We start from the raw sequence: 17,034 nt of genomic DNA, 5'->3' as shown, positions 1-17,034 counted from the left end.
GCCCTTGACTATTCGTATTAAAACGAAACCGAGAGAAAAATTAAAAACCTCCTTTAAATAGAAGCTAAACTTCCATTGCCATATCACAGCTAAAACACAAAATGTAGAAAGGCCATAAGAGAAAATTTCGTTTGAGATTACAGTTTCATTTATATGGACTGGTATGCACTGGTATACATTGTTTACTCGTGCAAGATAAGAAATACAACGTCAAGACACAAACTAAATTCAACAATACTGTTTGCATTATGAGACAGATTAAACTAAAATAATAACCCCTATAAAAATTTATTCGCTGTTTGAAGTTTTTTTATCTTGAGGAATCGCAAAATATAGAGAAATAAATTCTTTAGATAGTACAATATAGGTGATTATGGACATTTTGTTGGAGACCGCGAACAAACCCTCCAGAAAATCAGATTTTTGCCACGTATAGTTCTATCCTTAAAATTCCTGTAGATCCACATTTGTAATACATTCAGAATGATAAATTCTGTAATAACAGGACGAGACACTTATCGTTCGAAAATGACTTCCTTTATCAGTCTATTAAAATTAGAAAATATATATATACCTTCTAATCAACATTAACTCTTTGGAATTCAGTACCAAAGACAAAATTATAATACAGAGATTTAACATTTTTTGCACTGAGATCTAACACCCTAAGCACACGGGGCCTTATAAATAAAAAAATTCGGGCAAGTAAATACCATAAAACGGCCACCTGATACGATAATAACAAAAAACAAAAAACCCCTTTACATATAAATTTAAACATTATTCAAGTCATGTTTTTTTATAAAAAATGTGAACACTCTAGTATGCATTAATGTTTGCACTCTTTTATCAGCAGTTCCCCAGCCTGGAGATACAATTAAAGATCTTTACCGAGTCTCTCGATTTCATCAAGAACGAAGTCCATATCCTCATGAGTAACAACCGAACTGATCACAATCATGCGAAAGAAATTCACATGGTCTTTCAGAGGCTGGTATCCAACCATCATTGATCCTTTCAGAGTCATCCTCTTCTTTATTTCTGGTGGTATCTACAAAACCAAACGAATTATTTCATTAAAATGTTTTTTTATAGAAAAAGTTACATGAGTGGTACCATTTAGATATAGTAATCTATCTTGATTAGAAACACCTAGAAAATTGTTAGTCAGATAGCCGATTACTATTATTATAATCAAATCTAAAGTTCTTTTAATTATTGTATAACAAAGTGGTGTATAACAGACTAGCCAATTACACATTTTCTAACAAGAGTGAGGTGTATAATTGAAAAGTAAGTTGTGCTATCTATGAAATGAAGTTTCAAAATTAAAGTTATCATTTTTATTATCCTTAACAGTCAGTCTCTTGTATGTTGGCAAAGCAAATTAATTTATGTAAAGCTAGTTAACGCCAACAAATTAAATTAAAAAACATTAATCTGCAACTTTTTCACTTGCAAATACCCTAAAAATCTAAAATTACTCTAAACCTTCAATGAAATATCTGCACAATATGCATAAAAAATTGTTATCCTTCATTTTAGTTCAGAAAGTATTTTGGGTTCTTTAATTTCCTCCGGCCACAAAAAGTCCACAAAAAGGTGACCTCTGTACTGGACACTTCTCTATTTCATAAATTGTAGTTTTTTACTTAAGGCAACTAGAATGATTTTTCTTCAAGTTATAGCAAACAGTTCTCTCGGAACAAATAATTTTAATAGAAGTGTGCTTCAGATGGTTTCTCATTTTCAATATTTCAACCATTAGCAAATGCAGATAGGCTAGATTCATAGGTAAAAATCTATAATTCAACTTTTCTAGATCTGAATAACCATCTTTGTACATCAGTCGCAGTTCAAGAAGAAAGTTTTCACTTCGATTTGAACTATGGTTAGTATTGAGAAACTAACACAGTGTTTTGCAGAACTGCTCGATTTTCACAAAAATAGTCATGAGGACAGAGACAGCAGTATATCAATAACAGAAAGATGTTTTGCAAAAACATAGTTGTAAACTTCAAAAGGGAGTGTTTTATTACAAAAAAAAACATTCTTATATCTTCTTTGAACATTATCGCCCAGAACAAAAATGTTAAACGTACATTTATCATGTTGGGTTTTTAACAAAAGACTATCAATTCCATGATTAAACTTAAACAACCTCAAGTAGCAAAATTTGACCAAATACAAATAAAAAATTTTCAATTCGAACGCATATTACGCTGCCTGCATGGGAGCAGAGACAGTATTTTCAGAGAAGAAAAGTGAGCTACTTTAGAGTGAATAAAAATAAACGAGACTTTTTCTGAAACATATATTTAAAAGCAGGGATTATGCAAATATGGATAAGTAGGGAATAGCGTTTTGTGGACATTACGCTAAACCAAACACTCATTTGACAGCCTAATTGCAGAGAAAAGTTGAATTGGCACTTTTAGAAAAACAAACTCAGTTGAAATAGCCCAAGTGAAACAGCATAGGTGAAAAAGTACAGATGAAAGAGTAGAGGTGAAGAAATAGGAATCTTACCTTGTGGAGCCGTTGCATTTTTTCTGGTCCATCTGGCATGTTCGTAAGACTTGGTGGAATATACCGAAAGCAAACATTGGTGCACTGGGGCTGGAAAGACAGAATAGGCAACACAATAACCCTTCAATTCCATACTATAAATAAGGCTGCCTTGCAACTCGTGCAAATTACTAATAAATATCTGTACTAAAAAACAATGAATAACTCCGAAGCAATCATAATAAGAGCCTGTTGCTTCTAGTCCTAATAAGGTATGAAGAATTTTCTTAAGAGGAAACAATCATTAGAAATTAAGCTTTTTAATAGTGGCTGGTTTTTTACAAGAAAAAGGCCTGTATGAGCATTAGCTATGTTGGATTTAGAAAGCTTCAGTGGTTACATTATTTCATATAACTGTGCTACTAAGAAAGTAACATTTATATTTAAATGAAAATCATTTGCACATACCTAGATTAAAAGTAATGGTTGGTTGATAAAAAGGAGATCAGAGAAAGGCCCTAACCATTGAAAAACATTTTATTGGGTCACATCAAGTATTGGATACAAAATTTCAATGCTGAAGGTACTTCAAAAATTAATTTAAAAGAAGGAAATAGAAATAAAGAAAAACAAATCACTAGCATACAATAACAAACACAGAGCCAAGATGTTTAAAGTGTACCAATGATGTTATTGTGGGTAGCAAGTCTACCAAAGTCATCTAACTGGGCAACAACCCCTGACATGCAGTTACAACCATCCTACATGAAAATCAAATAGCTTTCTGTAAAAAATAACATTCAAAATTTAGAAATTACCTCAATCAACAACTCAAATCCATCTCTCCTCTTGATTTGTTCTGCCAGATATCTACAAAAATTATTATGTTAACAAAATTCATGAGCATCCTGCATAAATCTGCAACATTTTTGGCTTAACAGTAAAAACAGCTTCACATAGTATTATATTAATAAAGAAGTCTAAAACATTGAATTTGCTTAAATATTTTTTCAAAACAACAGAAAAATAGCAACAAAGTTATTCAAGCCACTTAAGCTAAAAACCATTGAAGCATTGTTGTTGTAAAAACACATATACCGTTCAAAAGTTTTTGGAGAAATTGTTTGGGAGAAATTGGCTGTCATGCAGAGACTGTGTGGAGTCATCAATGAAAATACAGCCAGCAAATTTTATTGTACTGCATTGATATATTTTACCTCTAGCTAATGTAAGCTATAAACTGAGATAAAACTTTTGCATTGAGCAAAATGCTGGCTTAAAAACAATACCTTGAGTTATCAAATGCTCTGTCAATATGCTCCTCAAATCCCCTAGTGCCCTGAAAATGAAGTAAACAGATATTTATTTATCCTTTTCATTGCAAGCCATATGACACTTGATCCCTTGCAAACAAGCAGATTCAGAATAAAGTGACTAATCAAAAAAGATTATTTGCTCAAAGAGGGAAAGTATTGGGGTACCAATGTGAGTTCATCTGCAAGCTTACTGGATGCTGTTAAGTAAAAGGGTCAGGAAATGATCATACCCATCGTGCCTTAAAATCTACTGTTACCTCTACAAGATATTTTCAATCAAAAAGAAATAATAACAAATCAAGGAAACTGATTGGGAAAAAAATCAAGAAAGATAAAAGATTGATCTGAAATTAGTACAGTCAGAGAGATGTCAAAGATTTCAAAACATTTATGGAGACCATTTTCCAGCTTTTTTAGCTTATCAACACAATAGTGGCTTTGCCATCTTCCTTTTAATAAATCCCAGGATAGCATTTAGAAAAGTTTTCAAATACAGAGATCTACATTAGATAACTGTGTACACATCAGCCAGAAAATTTGACAGTACAGAAAGAATTGCTTTACCTTTGCTTTCCACATCAGCCAAAGCTTGAAGGCATCATTGGGCCTACCACATTGGAATGTTTTATCTCCTGTGTCCCAAACAGCATTGTATAATTTTTTGTCTTGCTGGAAAAGATACTTTGCCCCTGCTTTGTTGCATTGCTGAAGAAGACCCTGTTAAAAAAAGTTAAAGCAAGTCATGAGCAAGGACTGCTAAATAGAGAAACACAACAAAATGAGTCTAAACTAATCCTTGAATTGTTTCATATTCAAGAAACTGTGTTCTTTCTTACATCTTCATACCTTTTATAAAGGTTTCATCCTTATATTAAAGATAAATATACAGTTGAGGAAAGAAAGAAATTTTCATGTAATGCTGTTCCTTATATATAATTCATAAATTTGACTCACTGTTATCTAACTTCATCTGTATCAAAAATGTTTATCATTTCTTAATAATTTCATGCTTCACTGCCATAAACTCCTTTTAATATTCTGACAGAAAATTAGCCTCAAGTTCCAGTTAAAACTTTTATATTGGACAAGCATTAATTTATATATCTATAGCTATTATACACACATCTTTATACACAGGAAAATATGTCAAAATGAGAAAGAACTTACATGTTCCTTAATAAGAAGCACAGAGCATTGGACTGGTACTGACATCAATTTATGAGGATTCCATGTTGCTGAATCAGCCCTGGAATCAAGAAACTACAGATTAAACCTGGCTGATATTAAATAAACTTATCACACAAAAGTTGCAAATAGATGTGATACAGCTATCAGACAGACAATTTATCTAAGGACCTTGATGTAATAGATATCAAAGACTGCAAAATCTTAAAGAAAGTTAAATATGATATAAATATAATATGAACAGAAGCCTCAAAACTGGTCAAAAGCACAGATTGACATAAATCAAAGAAAAAAGCTCATTATATATATCAACAAATGATGATTTTTTTCTGAAAGGATGATTTTAGTCATTAATTCTAAAAGAATAGATAAGTCAGTTTTACTGCAGAGATGCAGCCACAAAAACATATTGGGGAGTCAAATGGATTGAATCTTAGGAATCAAAGCATCATAAAGGTATTTTAGCAACTTGTTGGGGGCACAGTCCCCTTGCCTTATTCTCTAATATCAAAGGAAAATAGTCTACAGGCATTTGTCTATAAGAATCCTCAAAATCAAAGAGTTTGTTAAAATGAAAGCAAACCTTTCTATTCCTTTCAGAAGATGCTTGTATTTTTTTGAAAGTAAAGCACCTCCTCCCCAAGCAGCCTGAGGTAAAAACAGCATAAAATAAGCAAAAATACATTTATAAACTTACCAATACAATTTTACTCCAAGAAAGAAAATGAAGAAAAACAAGTTAGAAAAGGCCAACTTTTATAGAATATAAATTGTAGAAAAATTATATTGATAACTCACATCAACATGAAACCATAGGCCAAATTCAGAACAAATATCAGCAATTTCTTCAAGTCGATCAAAAGCACCCGCAACTGTTGTGCCAGATGTTGCACAAACATAGAAAGGTCTTTCTCCCTATAGAGCAAACCATCTCTGTTCAGTGTCTCAATTTCCATGTTTATTAAATTTTATTGTGAAAAGCTTGTTCAATTATGAATTGCACTTTAAAACTTTTTCAAACAATTGGTACAAATTTCTTCATTTAATGACTGTATGTACATAAAAAAGAATAAAACATTTTAAGTATGAAAAACATAAACACATGATACGGTGAAATTTTGTGATTCCCTGTAACTTAGAACTAAGAGATATTACAGACAATTGTCAAGAATAGACTTTTAATCAGAAACAAAAAATTCATTTCAAAGTTTGGGAAACTGCAACACTAACCTGCGATTGGCTGCTGATGATTTGTGCCCTCAAATCTTCAAGTATCATTTTGCCACTACAATTTAACCATAGAAATTAAAGATATCATTTTAAAGTTAAAAATTTAAAGTGAAAACAATCTGATTTGCAATTAAACCAGCCAAATCGATCTATTACCTCCTAAACCCAAAAACTTAGCCAAAAGGAGCTGAAGCTCCGTGTTTACTATAACAGGAAACAGCAAGAAACAACTTTAAAACGAATACAAACGAGAAGAAACGATAAGGAAACAACTTTAAAACGATTTGTGACTTTTTAGAAACGACTAGATCTCCAAAACGAGGCAAGCTTATCCATCCACGTGGGCATTGTCATCTTCGTTGCAGTGGCCTAAGTGTCCAGTCATGTCGTTCTCCACCCCAAAAGCTGTTGTCTTAGATGAGGTTACGGAAACTCAATGACAATGCTTATTTATGTTTCTACTACGCTAATTTTAGCAAAAGAAACAGAAACTAAAAGAACAAACTCCAATATACTAGAGGAACAAGCTGTATAGGTTGACAATCTACTGCTTGAACAATGTTTTGTTTGGGAGCCTTACCCTAAAGCCTCTATAAAGTTTCAGTAAGTTCCTAAAGCAGTTGAATTCAGGGGGGGGGGAAAGGCTTGATTATTAGCCGAGAATTTAAATTGCTTTATTTCGACCTTCCCGGTAGTTGTTCCATGTTAATCCCAATGCCAGTGAGATTTGCTCTTACAATGCTGGCACTTCATATCAGGCTTTCATAGTTTAATTCCTCTTACAAAAATACCATATCAACATCTACTATCATAGTAATTAATGCAGGATTTCCACTAAATAAATAAAATTGTTCCCCAGTTAAAATTTTTCCAAGTCGTTTCTACTTGTTTCTACTTGTTTCTTAGTTGTTTCTTACTTGTTTCCTAGTTGTTTCTACTTGTTTCCTAGTTGTTTCTTACTTGTTTCCTAGTCGTTTCTACTCATTTCCTGTTATAGAAACCATGCTGAAGCTACCCTTAACAAAGTTGATGAATAAATATTTGCAGCACCAAGCAAATGATATAAATCAGGCTACAAATTTGGATTGGATACTCTTCCTGTCAATTAGTTAAAGGAACTATGTCATGGCTTTGTAAAAATTCTAGCAATGGACTCTATCAATGTGAGTTTCAACCGTTATTTTTAAGACTGAACACTTAAAGAACAGACTGAACATCCCAAGAACATCCTAAGAAACGCTATAAAATCCCCATTAAGCGACTGAACACCCTTTATAACAATTGGCATATCATTCAAAAATAAATGTGATAGATTGAAGAGAGAGCCTTTATTATTTGTTTCCTTTCATAAAACATACAATACAAACTAGACTAAAAGTGATTGATTTTCCAGCTTTTTTAACTGCAATACTATTGCAGGCATCTGTCTACACAGGTGATATACTGGACACCTGCCAATATATCCTGGCAAATATTGCCACATTTAAGAAGGTTTAGTGGTACTTAAAGAAGTATTCAATGAGAAAAATGAGGTTTCAAATAGTACTTACTTTTCATCCGTTTTTATCTTCTTTACAGATTTGGTTCCGAGGCCAAGGGTGGCAGCTGCCTTCATTGTGGAGTAATGTGCCTACAAAAAGATTTTTCCTATTGACTGATAAGCAGAAAAGCAGAAACTTCATTCAGAATACTGGCAGCTGGCAGCATCTTAGCTAGAACCACTGTTGTGCAAGATAAATCTTTAACATGTTCATGACATGTTAAAAATTTCTGATTTTTTTAACCAAAGATTCTTGAGAAAAAATATGAATGAGAGCTTTTTTCAGAACAAGCAGTTTCTCTTGCAGCTTTAGTTGATGGATAACAAGACTTTGTTTGGAACATGCTTTCAGGCAGGACAATGTGAGCTCAAAGCATTTACATATTCCTGGTAGCCATGAAGTTTGAATGGAGAACTTTTGGACCTATTATGGTTAAGTCACCTTTGTCACTTAATATCAAAGGAAAACATTACCTACTGTGTAAACTAACCTAGATGTTTTCAGCTTTAATTGGTTTTCTTTTAAACTTTATATTAGTCTCACATTTAGGGCAGCAAAACAGAAAAGGAGAATCAAAGATTTATATATTGCATAGGCTGTGGATAAAGATGTTACGTATCTTTCTGTATCTTAAATTGCTTTTTTAACAAATTATGGTACGTGCTTGCTTATGCTTTGGTTGTTTTCCGATATCTATCAGAGTTTTTTTTCAATTGAGTAATCACATTTGATAGAGTTACTCGCTATTTTTGGTTGACAATCTAAGTTATCCTAAACCCATAGTATTTTTGTTTGTTAGACACTACTAGTGATATTCTATCTTGATATATGAACATTGAGCAACTGGTTATTTTACCCAGCAATGATTGTTTCCCTAACGTCAAATAAAGCAGATAACACACCTCCTCTGATGCAAAAAGTGCTAGCCTTGGCATTCCAAACAGACCCTCTTCCTTGATGTTTGGGTTAAACCTAAGAGAGAGGATAGGTATTAAAAACTATACCAAAAAGAGTTGAATCATTGTACCCCTTGATCAACACACAGAGGTATAAGACAAGAAATTCTACTTACCCAAGGGCCGACATAATATAAAAGAAAACAGAACAAACATTTTAGAATTAAATAACGTTCTCAAAACTAAAAACACAATTCTTTTATAATATCGTCAGTAATAACATGGTTGACATGCATAAAATTCTTGAATATAAGGAATTCTGATTTTGAAATATTGTTTAGCAAAATCAATTTCTAAACATACAAATAGAGCCAGACAAGAATTTTCTTAGCAGTAGATTCGTTTTCAGCCAAAAAAGGTTGAATTGCAAATTATTTTGCCAAAAATGGATTGTTGCATAGCATAAAGAGACAGTGATCAAGAAACATATTTTTGTATTAAAACATTTTCCAAAGATTTGAATCTGCAAATGAATGATCAATTTAATGAAAATATTGTATTTTAAGCCCATATTTGTCAATAAGAATTTATGACCTGGGCACCTTTTAGACAGAAGAAAAAGTAAAACAGTGAGCTAGGGTAAAATAAGAACAGATAGAAGTAGAAATACATTAAGAAGGAACACCACAAAGAACTTCAAATTCTTCCCATAAAAGAGTCTCTAAGAGCATCATAGAACCTTTCGAGGCTTTATTGTTTATCAGAACAAAAAAGTGACAAGAGCGGAGTAGATAGGTTTAAAGAAAACACAAGGAAATAGAAAGGGTAAATAGTAAAAAGAGTGCCTGAGCACTGTTGTGTGGAAACATCTAGGTACCACATATCTTACTTGTATCTGGCAACGTTCATTGATTGCATGTTGGAGATGGAGCCACCTAGCAGATAAGAAGTCAGTCAACAGTGAAACTTTGTTTTACAACAATCGGTAACATGGAATGTAGGTTACTGGTCAGGAGCAGTAAGCAAAACAGCAGTAGCTATAGATGTAATTAGCTGCATTTTGATTTCTTTAACTTTTCAGTTTTATTTTCATAAATACAGATTGGAGGTTGGTAAAAATAATGAAAACAATCTATCCTACAACCAACAAAAACTTGTACGTAATGAATGATTTCAAAACACAGCTATGATAGGGTAAAGTATGTAGCTAACTCCATCACCAGTAACTCTACATTCCATGTTCAAAGGTCAGTTAATTCATTTTCATACATTTACAAGCTAAAAGTATTATCTTTACCTGGGAAAAGCATTCCATCACCATTTTTAAAACCAACAATTTCCAACATCTTTTTCAGAACTGATTTTTCCATAGTTCCAAACACAGGTGACATCTCATATGTATACCTGTGATTAAACATAAGACAAAAAATTACCCATTGAAGGCAGGATATGAAATTCACAGGGGATTTCCTTTTAATGAACGAGTACTGACAGAGCAAAACATTGTTATACGCCTTGAAAGGATCTTGATAAACACAGTAAGTGATGATAAGGAAGTGCTGAGGGTCCTCGATGTGGAAGGTCCAGAAAAACTCAACTTTTGCCTTGGTTGGAAATGTTTTTAAAATGCAAATTTTGAAAATAGAGGAGGCCATACCCCCTGCCCCCGACCATGATGCCCCTGGCAGTTCCATATCATTGACAGTTAGATATCTAATTCAAAAAGAGGCTAAACACACATGGAAGTATTGGCAGTTGTTCCAATCCACTGTCCCATAAGTCCAGTTATATCCAGTCCCGCAAAAAGTTGGTTGAAAAAGTGTGGATGACCTACAAAATCAAATGCAATTACTTTTTAAACACTCAAAAAATTAGAAAACATTCCTAACATAAAAATAGAAGACAAGATAAAAATTGACATCTGCAAAGAAAAACTCCATATCCTTGTCAATACTAACTTTTAGCACAAAACAAATAAGTAAAAGGATTACCAAAATATCAAAGCAATCAAAAAGTTGAAATATTTTTGGCATTCTTTCCCCTTTTTAAATATGACTCATGGGTTGAATTTGCCTTATCAATTTACAGCTTCATTGACATTTTATGACAAGAAAAACTAAGCATAGAATCTTCATTGAAAAATGAGATCCTTTTCAACTGTAACATAAAAGCCAAAAAGTTTTAAATGTTCTTTTGTCACACTCATGTGTATTTCTATATACATGCTCACTCCTATCAGTATTGTCAGATGTGCGAAATTGTTGGTAACCAAAGACTTCAGGACTTCACTGCCAAAGTCAGCCAGCCAAAAAATATTAAAACTCAGATAAAATTTCTTTAAATGTGTGGAATATTAGTTCAATAAAAATGGCTTTGCACATTCAATTGACATACATTTGGATTTTTTCTGTTGTCTGTTATTTTTAACTTTGTTTCATCACTAGAAATTTAGACATGATAGCAAGCAATTCTTGTAGAAAAATAGTTTATTTGCAATGCATCTTTTTGGTTTTTCAGTTTTGACCAAAAATCAGCCAACTTCTGCTTTTTCAGCCAAATCGATAATTGACAGCCAAGGGCTTTGAAAAAAGCCAGAATGAAGGAATTTGGCTGTCAAAACATGCAAATGGCAGCCCTGACTCTAATGCGAACCAAGCTTAAACAGTGAAGCAAATTCCCATAAAGAAGAAACAGCAAATCTTTTAACACTAATATTCTGAAATAAAAGCATAATTGTATTGTAATTGAAGCTGCCATTGTATTTTTGTAAACTCTCTTTCACTGTAAAAGCTCTATAAAGCCCCCTCTCTATTAAGCCCCCTGTGTGTGTGCATTGAGTGGGTCCCTTGATGGGTGTGATGGCGCATTGGATGGGTGTTAAGTTTGAAATCCTCTTTCGCTAACTTACAACACACATGGTAATTTATAAACTTTAAATGTATAATTACCTGTCTTTACACTCAAATCAAGGGCCTTTTTTGATACATTCAATAGCTCATTTAAGTTTGCCCCATCATCCTTCACCTCAAAGTCAATTTCCTTCACAACATCTTCTGGACTTCTAAAGTCTATAACTTTTGAATCTCTATTATATGTTTCATGAATAAAATTCGTGAGAATCTCAACAGTCTTCTGGATAAACTCATCAGTAACTTCTGAATTTTCACCACTCCATGGCAGCATATCTAGTAAAAAAATAAGAATACAATCTAGTGATACAGTTAATTTTTACCAATAAGCTACAATTTATCCATTTAGTAAACATATTGACCAGGACTTTTTATTTTGTAAGGCAGGGTCATATCCCATGACACTTTTAATGATGTCCAGTTTCAAATTTCGCAATGCATTCAACTGCATTTTTCTATATATAGCCCTTTTAAGTCCAAGAGGTTCCCATTTCAGCAAAGGAGAACAATGTATAGAAGAATGACCAAGGTACCTCACCTATATAAACATTGAAACATCTCATCTTCTCTATTTCTTAATAAATAAATTAAAAAGAAAATCACATCAAACCTTTAAATGTTTTTCCTTCAAGTCCTTCACATTGATTGTGACTCTTGATTTCCATTTTAAGTTTCTTTGCAAGAGATCCATTTTCTTCTTGCGACATCATCAACGATGTTCCATTTCCATGGTTAACTCCATTACCATTGTACATTTTCCCATTAGCTGCTGACATTGTTAAGAGCTTTTTTGTGCTGTGAAAATGAAAAAACTTTGTTAATAGAAGTTGCTTATTTTTCATTTTGGTTTTATTTTGCCCAGGAAAAATTTATGATCAGCAAAATGTTGTTAGTTCGTAGCACAGAATTCCATTTCTTAGGCTGCAGGCTGGTGTGTGTTTCACACAGGGTCATCTTAAACGAATATTTATGATTTTGTTAGAGTATCATGGCATAATTTGTCAATATTGCTGTTTTTTAAATTTTGCAGTATTTTGCTCTATTTAGTTTTGTTTCATCTTGTTTTGCTGATTAAAATAAGCCCTGCGAGTGTGGTGAGTCTTCTTTGTAACAATAAGCATTCCTACTCTGTATGTGATTTCTGTATGTGATATTATTTTGGTGTTCTGAATCAGATTGGCCATCCCTCTCAATAAGGTATGGTCATTGTAAATTATTAAAAGGGATTTATTTCCTGTTCAAAGCACCTTAATGCGAGAGAATGCAAGATAATGAAGCAAAATAATAAAGGAATAGTATGTAGCAACTCTTTATAGTATTGCGCTTGATAGCATGAAGTTTTTAGAATTCATACAGTCTAGAGTGGGAAAACATCAAAACAGAGGAAAATGTAAACAGGAAAATGAAAAGCCAGAAAAATCAGGGGGAGGTATGGCCATGTCCCCCTCCTTTTTTTGCAAAGGAAGCAGTTTAGAAGGTGCACTGAAAGGGGAAAGAAGCCTTGACACCCCCCCCCCCCCCACTTTCATTTGTGGTGTGCACACTGAGAGTGAAATAGCATAGCATAGCGAAGCGAAGCAGATGAGCGAATTAGCATTCAGAGAGTTTGTATTGAAATCAATATGCCTGTTCACATCAAGAGAGAGTGATAGCGACACAAGCAAGAAGATTACTTCTTGTGTATTTGCTCGCTGCGAACGGAAAGGAATAACAGCAATGGACGATGATTTTACTGTTGCCATACAACCGATTAGTAACTGGGAATAATCTGATGATACTGGCCTTTAACCAGTGGCATACCCAAGGGGGAATAGGGGGGTCCGGACCCCCCCCACTTTTCTAAAATATGATCCTCAAGATTTGTCCAAAAACGATGTAAAACTCATTTGCTTGTGTAATAACAATTGAAAAATATTTTGCTATTAACCATAGCTAAAATGAATTAAATTATGGGGGAAAATTCTGCAAAAGGGCGTTTCCCTGCATTTGCGAGTGTCTGAAGGGCGTGGTCCAAAAAAACTTCTGGGGGCTACGCCCCAGACCACCCACAGTTACAGCCCTGGGTACGCCACTGTCTTCAACCAGACCAGTATGAAAGGACATGGCCTCATATTTGGGGGAGGGGTGACCATCAATAATTGCCAACTGTACTTTATTTGGGAAGCAAAACAATGGACATCCCCCACCAATAAAAATTTATTTCCGACTACAATAACGAATCAAACGTAGATGACTATGTTCTGAATCTGAAATAGCCTCGTAATTTCTCAACTGCGGCACCAAATGACGATATTCACCAGATAAAAGCAAATATTCATGAAAATCAGGTCGTGCCTCTTTTATTTCGTGAACCCAAAATCGTCTTCGTTTTGAAAATAGAGAATATTTAAGAAATCAACTTTCAGATAAAATAATTCTTTTTGTTTTAAATCAGCAACTGCGTCATCAAACTTCACTCTGCAAAACTGTTCGATTCGCGATTTTTCGCTCACAGCATGTTGTTCCGTTAGCTTCTGTTCGCCCCTGTTCGCTTCGCTTCTCTTTTTCGCTGCAGTGTGAACGCAGCCTGAGGCAGTTTAACTAAAGGGTGTTCTTTGCCAAGATTTTCTGATCTCTGCGCTCGACGGGGGTTTCGCCTCGAATTTTGTCGTGCCCTGGGCCTTTTAAACCTTTCGCCTCGGCAGCAGTTGACACTTGACACTGCCAACTCGGCACTGGTTGCCTGAACCAGGGTTGCCAAGTGCTAGCAAATCCTCAATCCCAAAGTTTCTGAAACTCAATCCCAAATCAATCTCAATTTTTTCAAAAGTAGATTCCTTCGCACAGGGTATAGAAAGGGATAGATATCCCTCTGCAGCTTTGCCTTCTATATTTCCTGGGCAATGAATTACGCATTATTCACTGTTACGGTTGCTTAATTTGACATAAATAATCTACATAGTTAGTTGCCATAAGAATTGAAATATAAGTATAAAGGCTTGAACTTGGGCATTGTGGAAATAAAATGTACTCTCCCTTCTCGAATATATTTGAATGGGAGACAATAACAAAAACAAAAGGAATATTATATGGCTTATATTTATAGAATGACAAAAGGAAGCACTTTAAAATTTCAACAGATCATGAAACAAACTATAAATTACACAAAATTTCACATTCAAGTCAATCGTTCTTCATTTTTTGGCTCACTGCATTGTCTTTAGCAGTGCTCAAGGGGTTACATAACAGTCAATTTGAGCAATCCATGGACCAATTATAACAAATTATCCATTCATGTCTGATAATCCCGAAAAAATCCCAATTTTTACTTTGAATCCCAGATAACAAGAAACAGTCCCAGTTTCGTGAAATCTGGGATCCCAAATGGCAGCCCTGGCCTGAACCAGCAGCGGTTTTAGGGACTGCGGGGCCCGGGGCCAAAAACATCTGCGGGGCCTTTGTTCTTTATAATTTCTATGGCTACCATAAACGCCATGGCCCCTGGACCCCTCTTGAAACCGCCACTGCCTGTAATGGACGGTCCAGCAACGAAATTTTCGAGAAAAACGTAACAAAACTCTATGAACCCTCAAAATTGATACACTTCTGCTATTATTTTAGTCAAGCTGAGGTTTTTCGTTATTCTGCTGTGACGTTTTAAAACAAATTCAAAGGATTTTCTTACATATCAACAGCAGGTCGGTATGCGTACCATACTCAAAAGAAAAATACTACTAGAAGGAAATAAGGAAGTTTCAAATGCAACAACAACTAAGGTTCTTGCGTAACAAGCATCATTTATGTATTCTTCTATCGGTCTGGAATTTCTTTAGTGTCCTCAATATCAATTAAGTAATGTATACTATACTACAGCCATGTATATAGTATTAGCGTACAGGTATTTATGTCTTCGTTCCAAAGGTCGCAGCTTTGCTCAGGATTAGGCCTAAACACTTGCTTGCTACCAAGTTTTGCTAAATATCGATGGAAAAAACTTAAATAATGCAAAAAAGATGCATGGAGACATACGTGATTCTGAATTAAGACTTTCTTGATGATTCTACTCTTCTGACCCTTACCAAAGATCTGACGTGCTTCTGTCCATTTGCATGAAATTGGGAGGATTGTTCTTTATATATCCGCCCTTAAACATCTGCGCACGTTTTCAGTAATTTCCCAGCTAAAAATTTGATCAAACAATAGTGTGATCAGTTTCTTGCAGCGCATGTGATCAGTTAGCCTGCACCAATGGAAGCGCCTAGATGCCTGACTGAAAACACTGGCCTACACCAGTGCCTTTACGAACGCCGCAGCAAGAATTTTTTTAAAAAATCTTAAAACTTCGTTTACCAAATCAATTTATAGCAGGCCCTATTTTATGGAAATGTTTCAAGACCACAATTTAAGAAATAGAGGCTGTATATGAAGCATGGAATTTCAAAATATCGACTGCTGCCGCAGAAAGCGTTTTTCTTTATTCGCATAAAACAAAAATATTCAACACAACACGATTACAACTACATATGTTTCTATTATAACCTATTAATTATGGTCAGTAACAAGGTCGACCACAAGAGGGAGAGCGGCAAAAATAATAAATGATAAGCAAAAGATGTGTGCCCTCAGAAGTACTCCAGGAACCTAAGGAGGATAAATCGGTATAAAATCTTGTTGGGCAATCAAAATTTTACAACCAGCCCATTTATAACAGCCATGATTTTTATAAAACCAAATATTGTGAATAGTGAGTGACAAGGCCATTTAATAACCATTTTCATATATAGACAATTTCGTCAACATTTTCTTTATGTTTAGAATCTTTGATGGTAAAAAACCCAGCTGTATGGGTGGCACATATTAAAGTTAATATTTTATTATGTTACCCCACTCTCGCCCCCCTCCCACCTAGGAATGCTCGATTATGCTAATAGAAAAATTCAACGATTTGCCTTCGGCACCAACACTGCCCCTCCTGCCCTAATCTTGTGCAGGCGTCCTAGAAGCTCTGTAATTCACACTTATTTTAATATTGAAGGACACACTGAGCCAAAAAATTCAAAAAGCGCAGGGTTCTTATAAGAGCAGGGGCTATAAGATTTTTGAAAAATTAATAATGGGGGAGTCCATTTATTGGGGGCCTTAGAGTAAGCTGATTAGTTTCAATTATTTCAGATTTCAGAAATCGACATCAGGTTTGCCTTTTTATTTCTTCTGATCCTTCTCTCTTTGTAGGCATCATCTGCTTCCGGAAATTCTTTAAGGAACCATTCTTGCTCCTTATCCAAAACAAAGCAGCTGAAGTAGGGTCAAATTCTGATACGCTTGGATTTTGGCATGTGTTGGATTTTGTTCTTTTTTATTACTTCGGACCCCTGTGGTCAGTCGAGGAGAGGGAGTCAAGAATCGAACATACACGGAGCGGTCACGCAGGGAGTTGTGTCCTCATTTAAACTCAACGAACGGTTTTTTA

General features: G+C 34.5%; 1 protein-coding gene across 1 annotated transcript; it reads right to left on the bottom strand.

Moving 5' to 3' along the window:
* Positions 1-125: 125 nt before the first annotated feature.
* On the bottom strand, positions 126-15,752 carry LOC135682319 (acidic amino acid decarboxylase GADL1). Its single transcript, XM_065197164.2, has 17 exons — positions 15,594-15,752; positions 12,196-12,380; positions 11,625-11,861; positions 10,416-10,506; positions 9,974-10,080; positions 9,566-9,611; positions 8,683-8,752; positions 7,790-7,869; positions 6,240-6,294; positions 5,808-5,924; positions 5,593-5,657; positions 4,992-5,070; positions 4,389-4,541; positions 3,798-3,847; positions 3,327-3,378; positions 2,530-2,619; positions 126-1,051 (listed from the first exon to the last, which is right to left on the bottom strand). The coding sequence occupies exons 2-17, from the start codon at positions 12,359-12,361 to the stop codon at positions 878-880; spliced, it is 1,632 nt and encodes a 543-aa protein (XP_065053236.2). The 5' UTR covers positions 12,362-12,380; positions 15,594-15,752; the 3' UTR covers positions 126-877.
* Positions 15,753-17,034: the final 1,282 nt, after the last annotated feature.

This window comes from Rhopilema esculentum, chromosome 16, assembly GCF_057945365.1.
Source record: "Rhopilema esculentum isolate cy_ngs chromosome 16, ASM5794536v1, whole genome shotgun sequence".
In the NCBI taxonomy this organism is placed as follows: domain Eukaryota; kingdom Metazoa; phylum Cnidaria; class Scyphozoa; order Rhizostomeae; family Rhizostomatidae; genus Rhopilema; species Rhopilema esculentum.
Note: the sequence above shows the minus strand (reverse complement) of the source record. Positions and strands in the feature narration are given on the sequence as shown.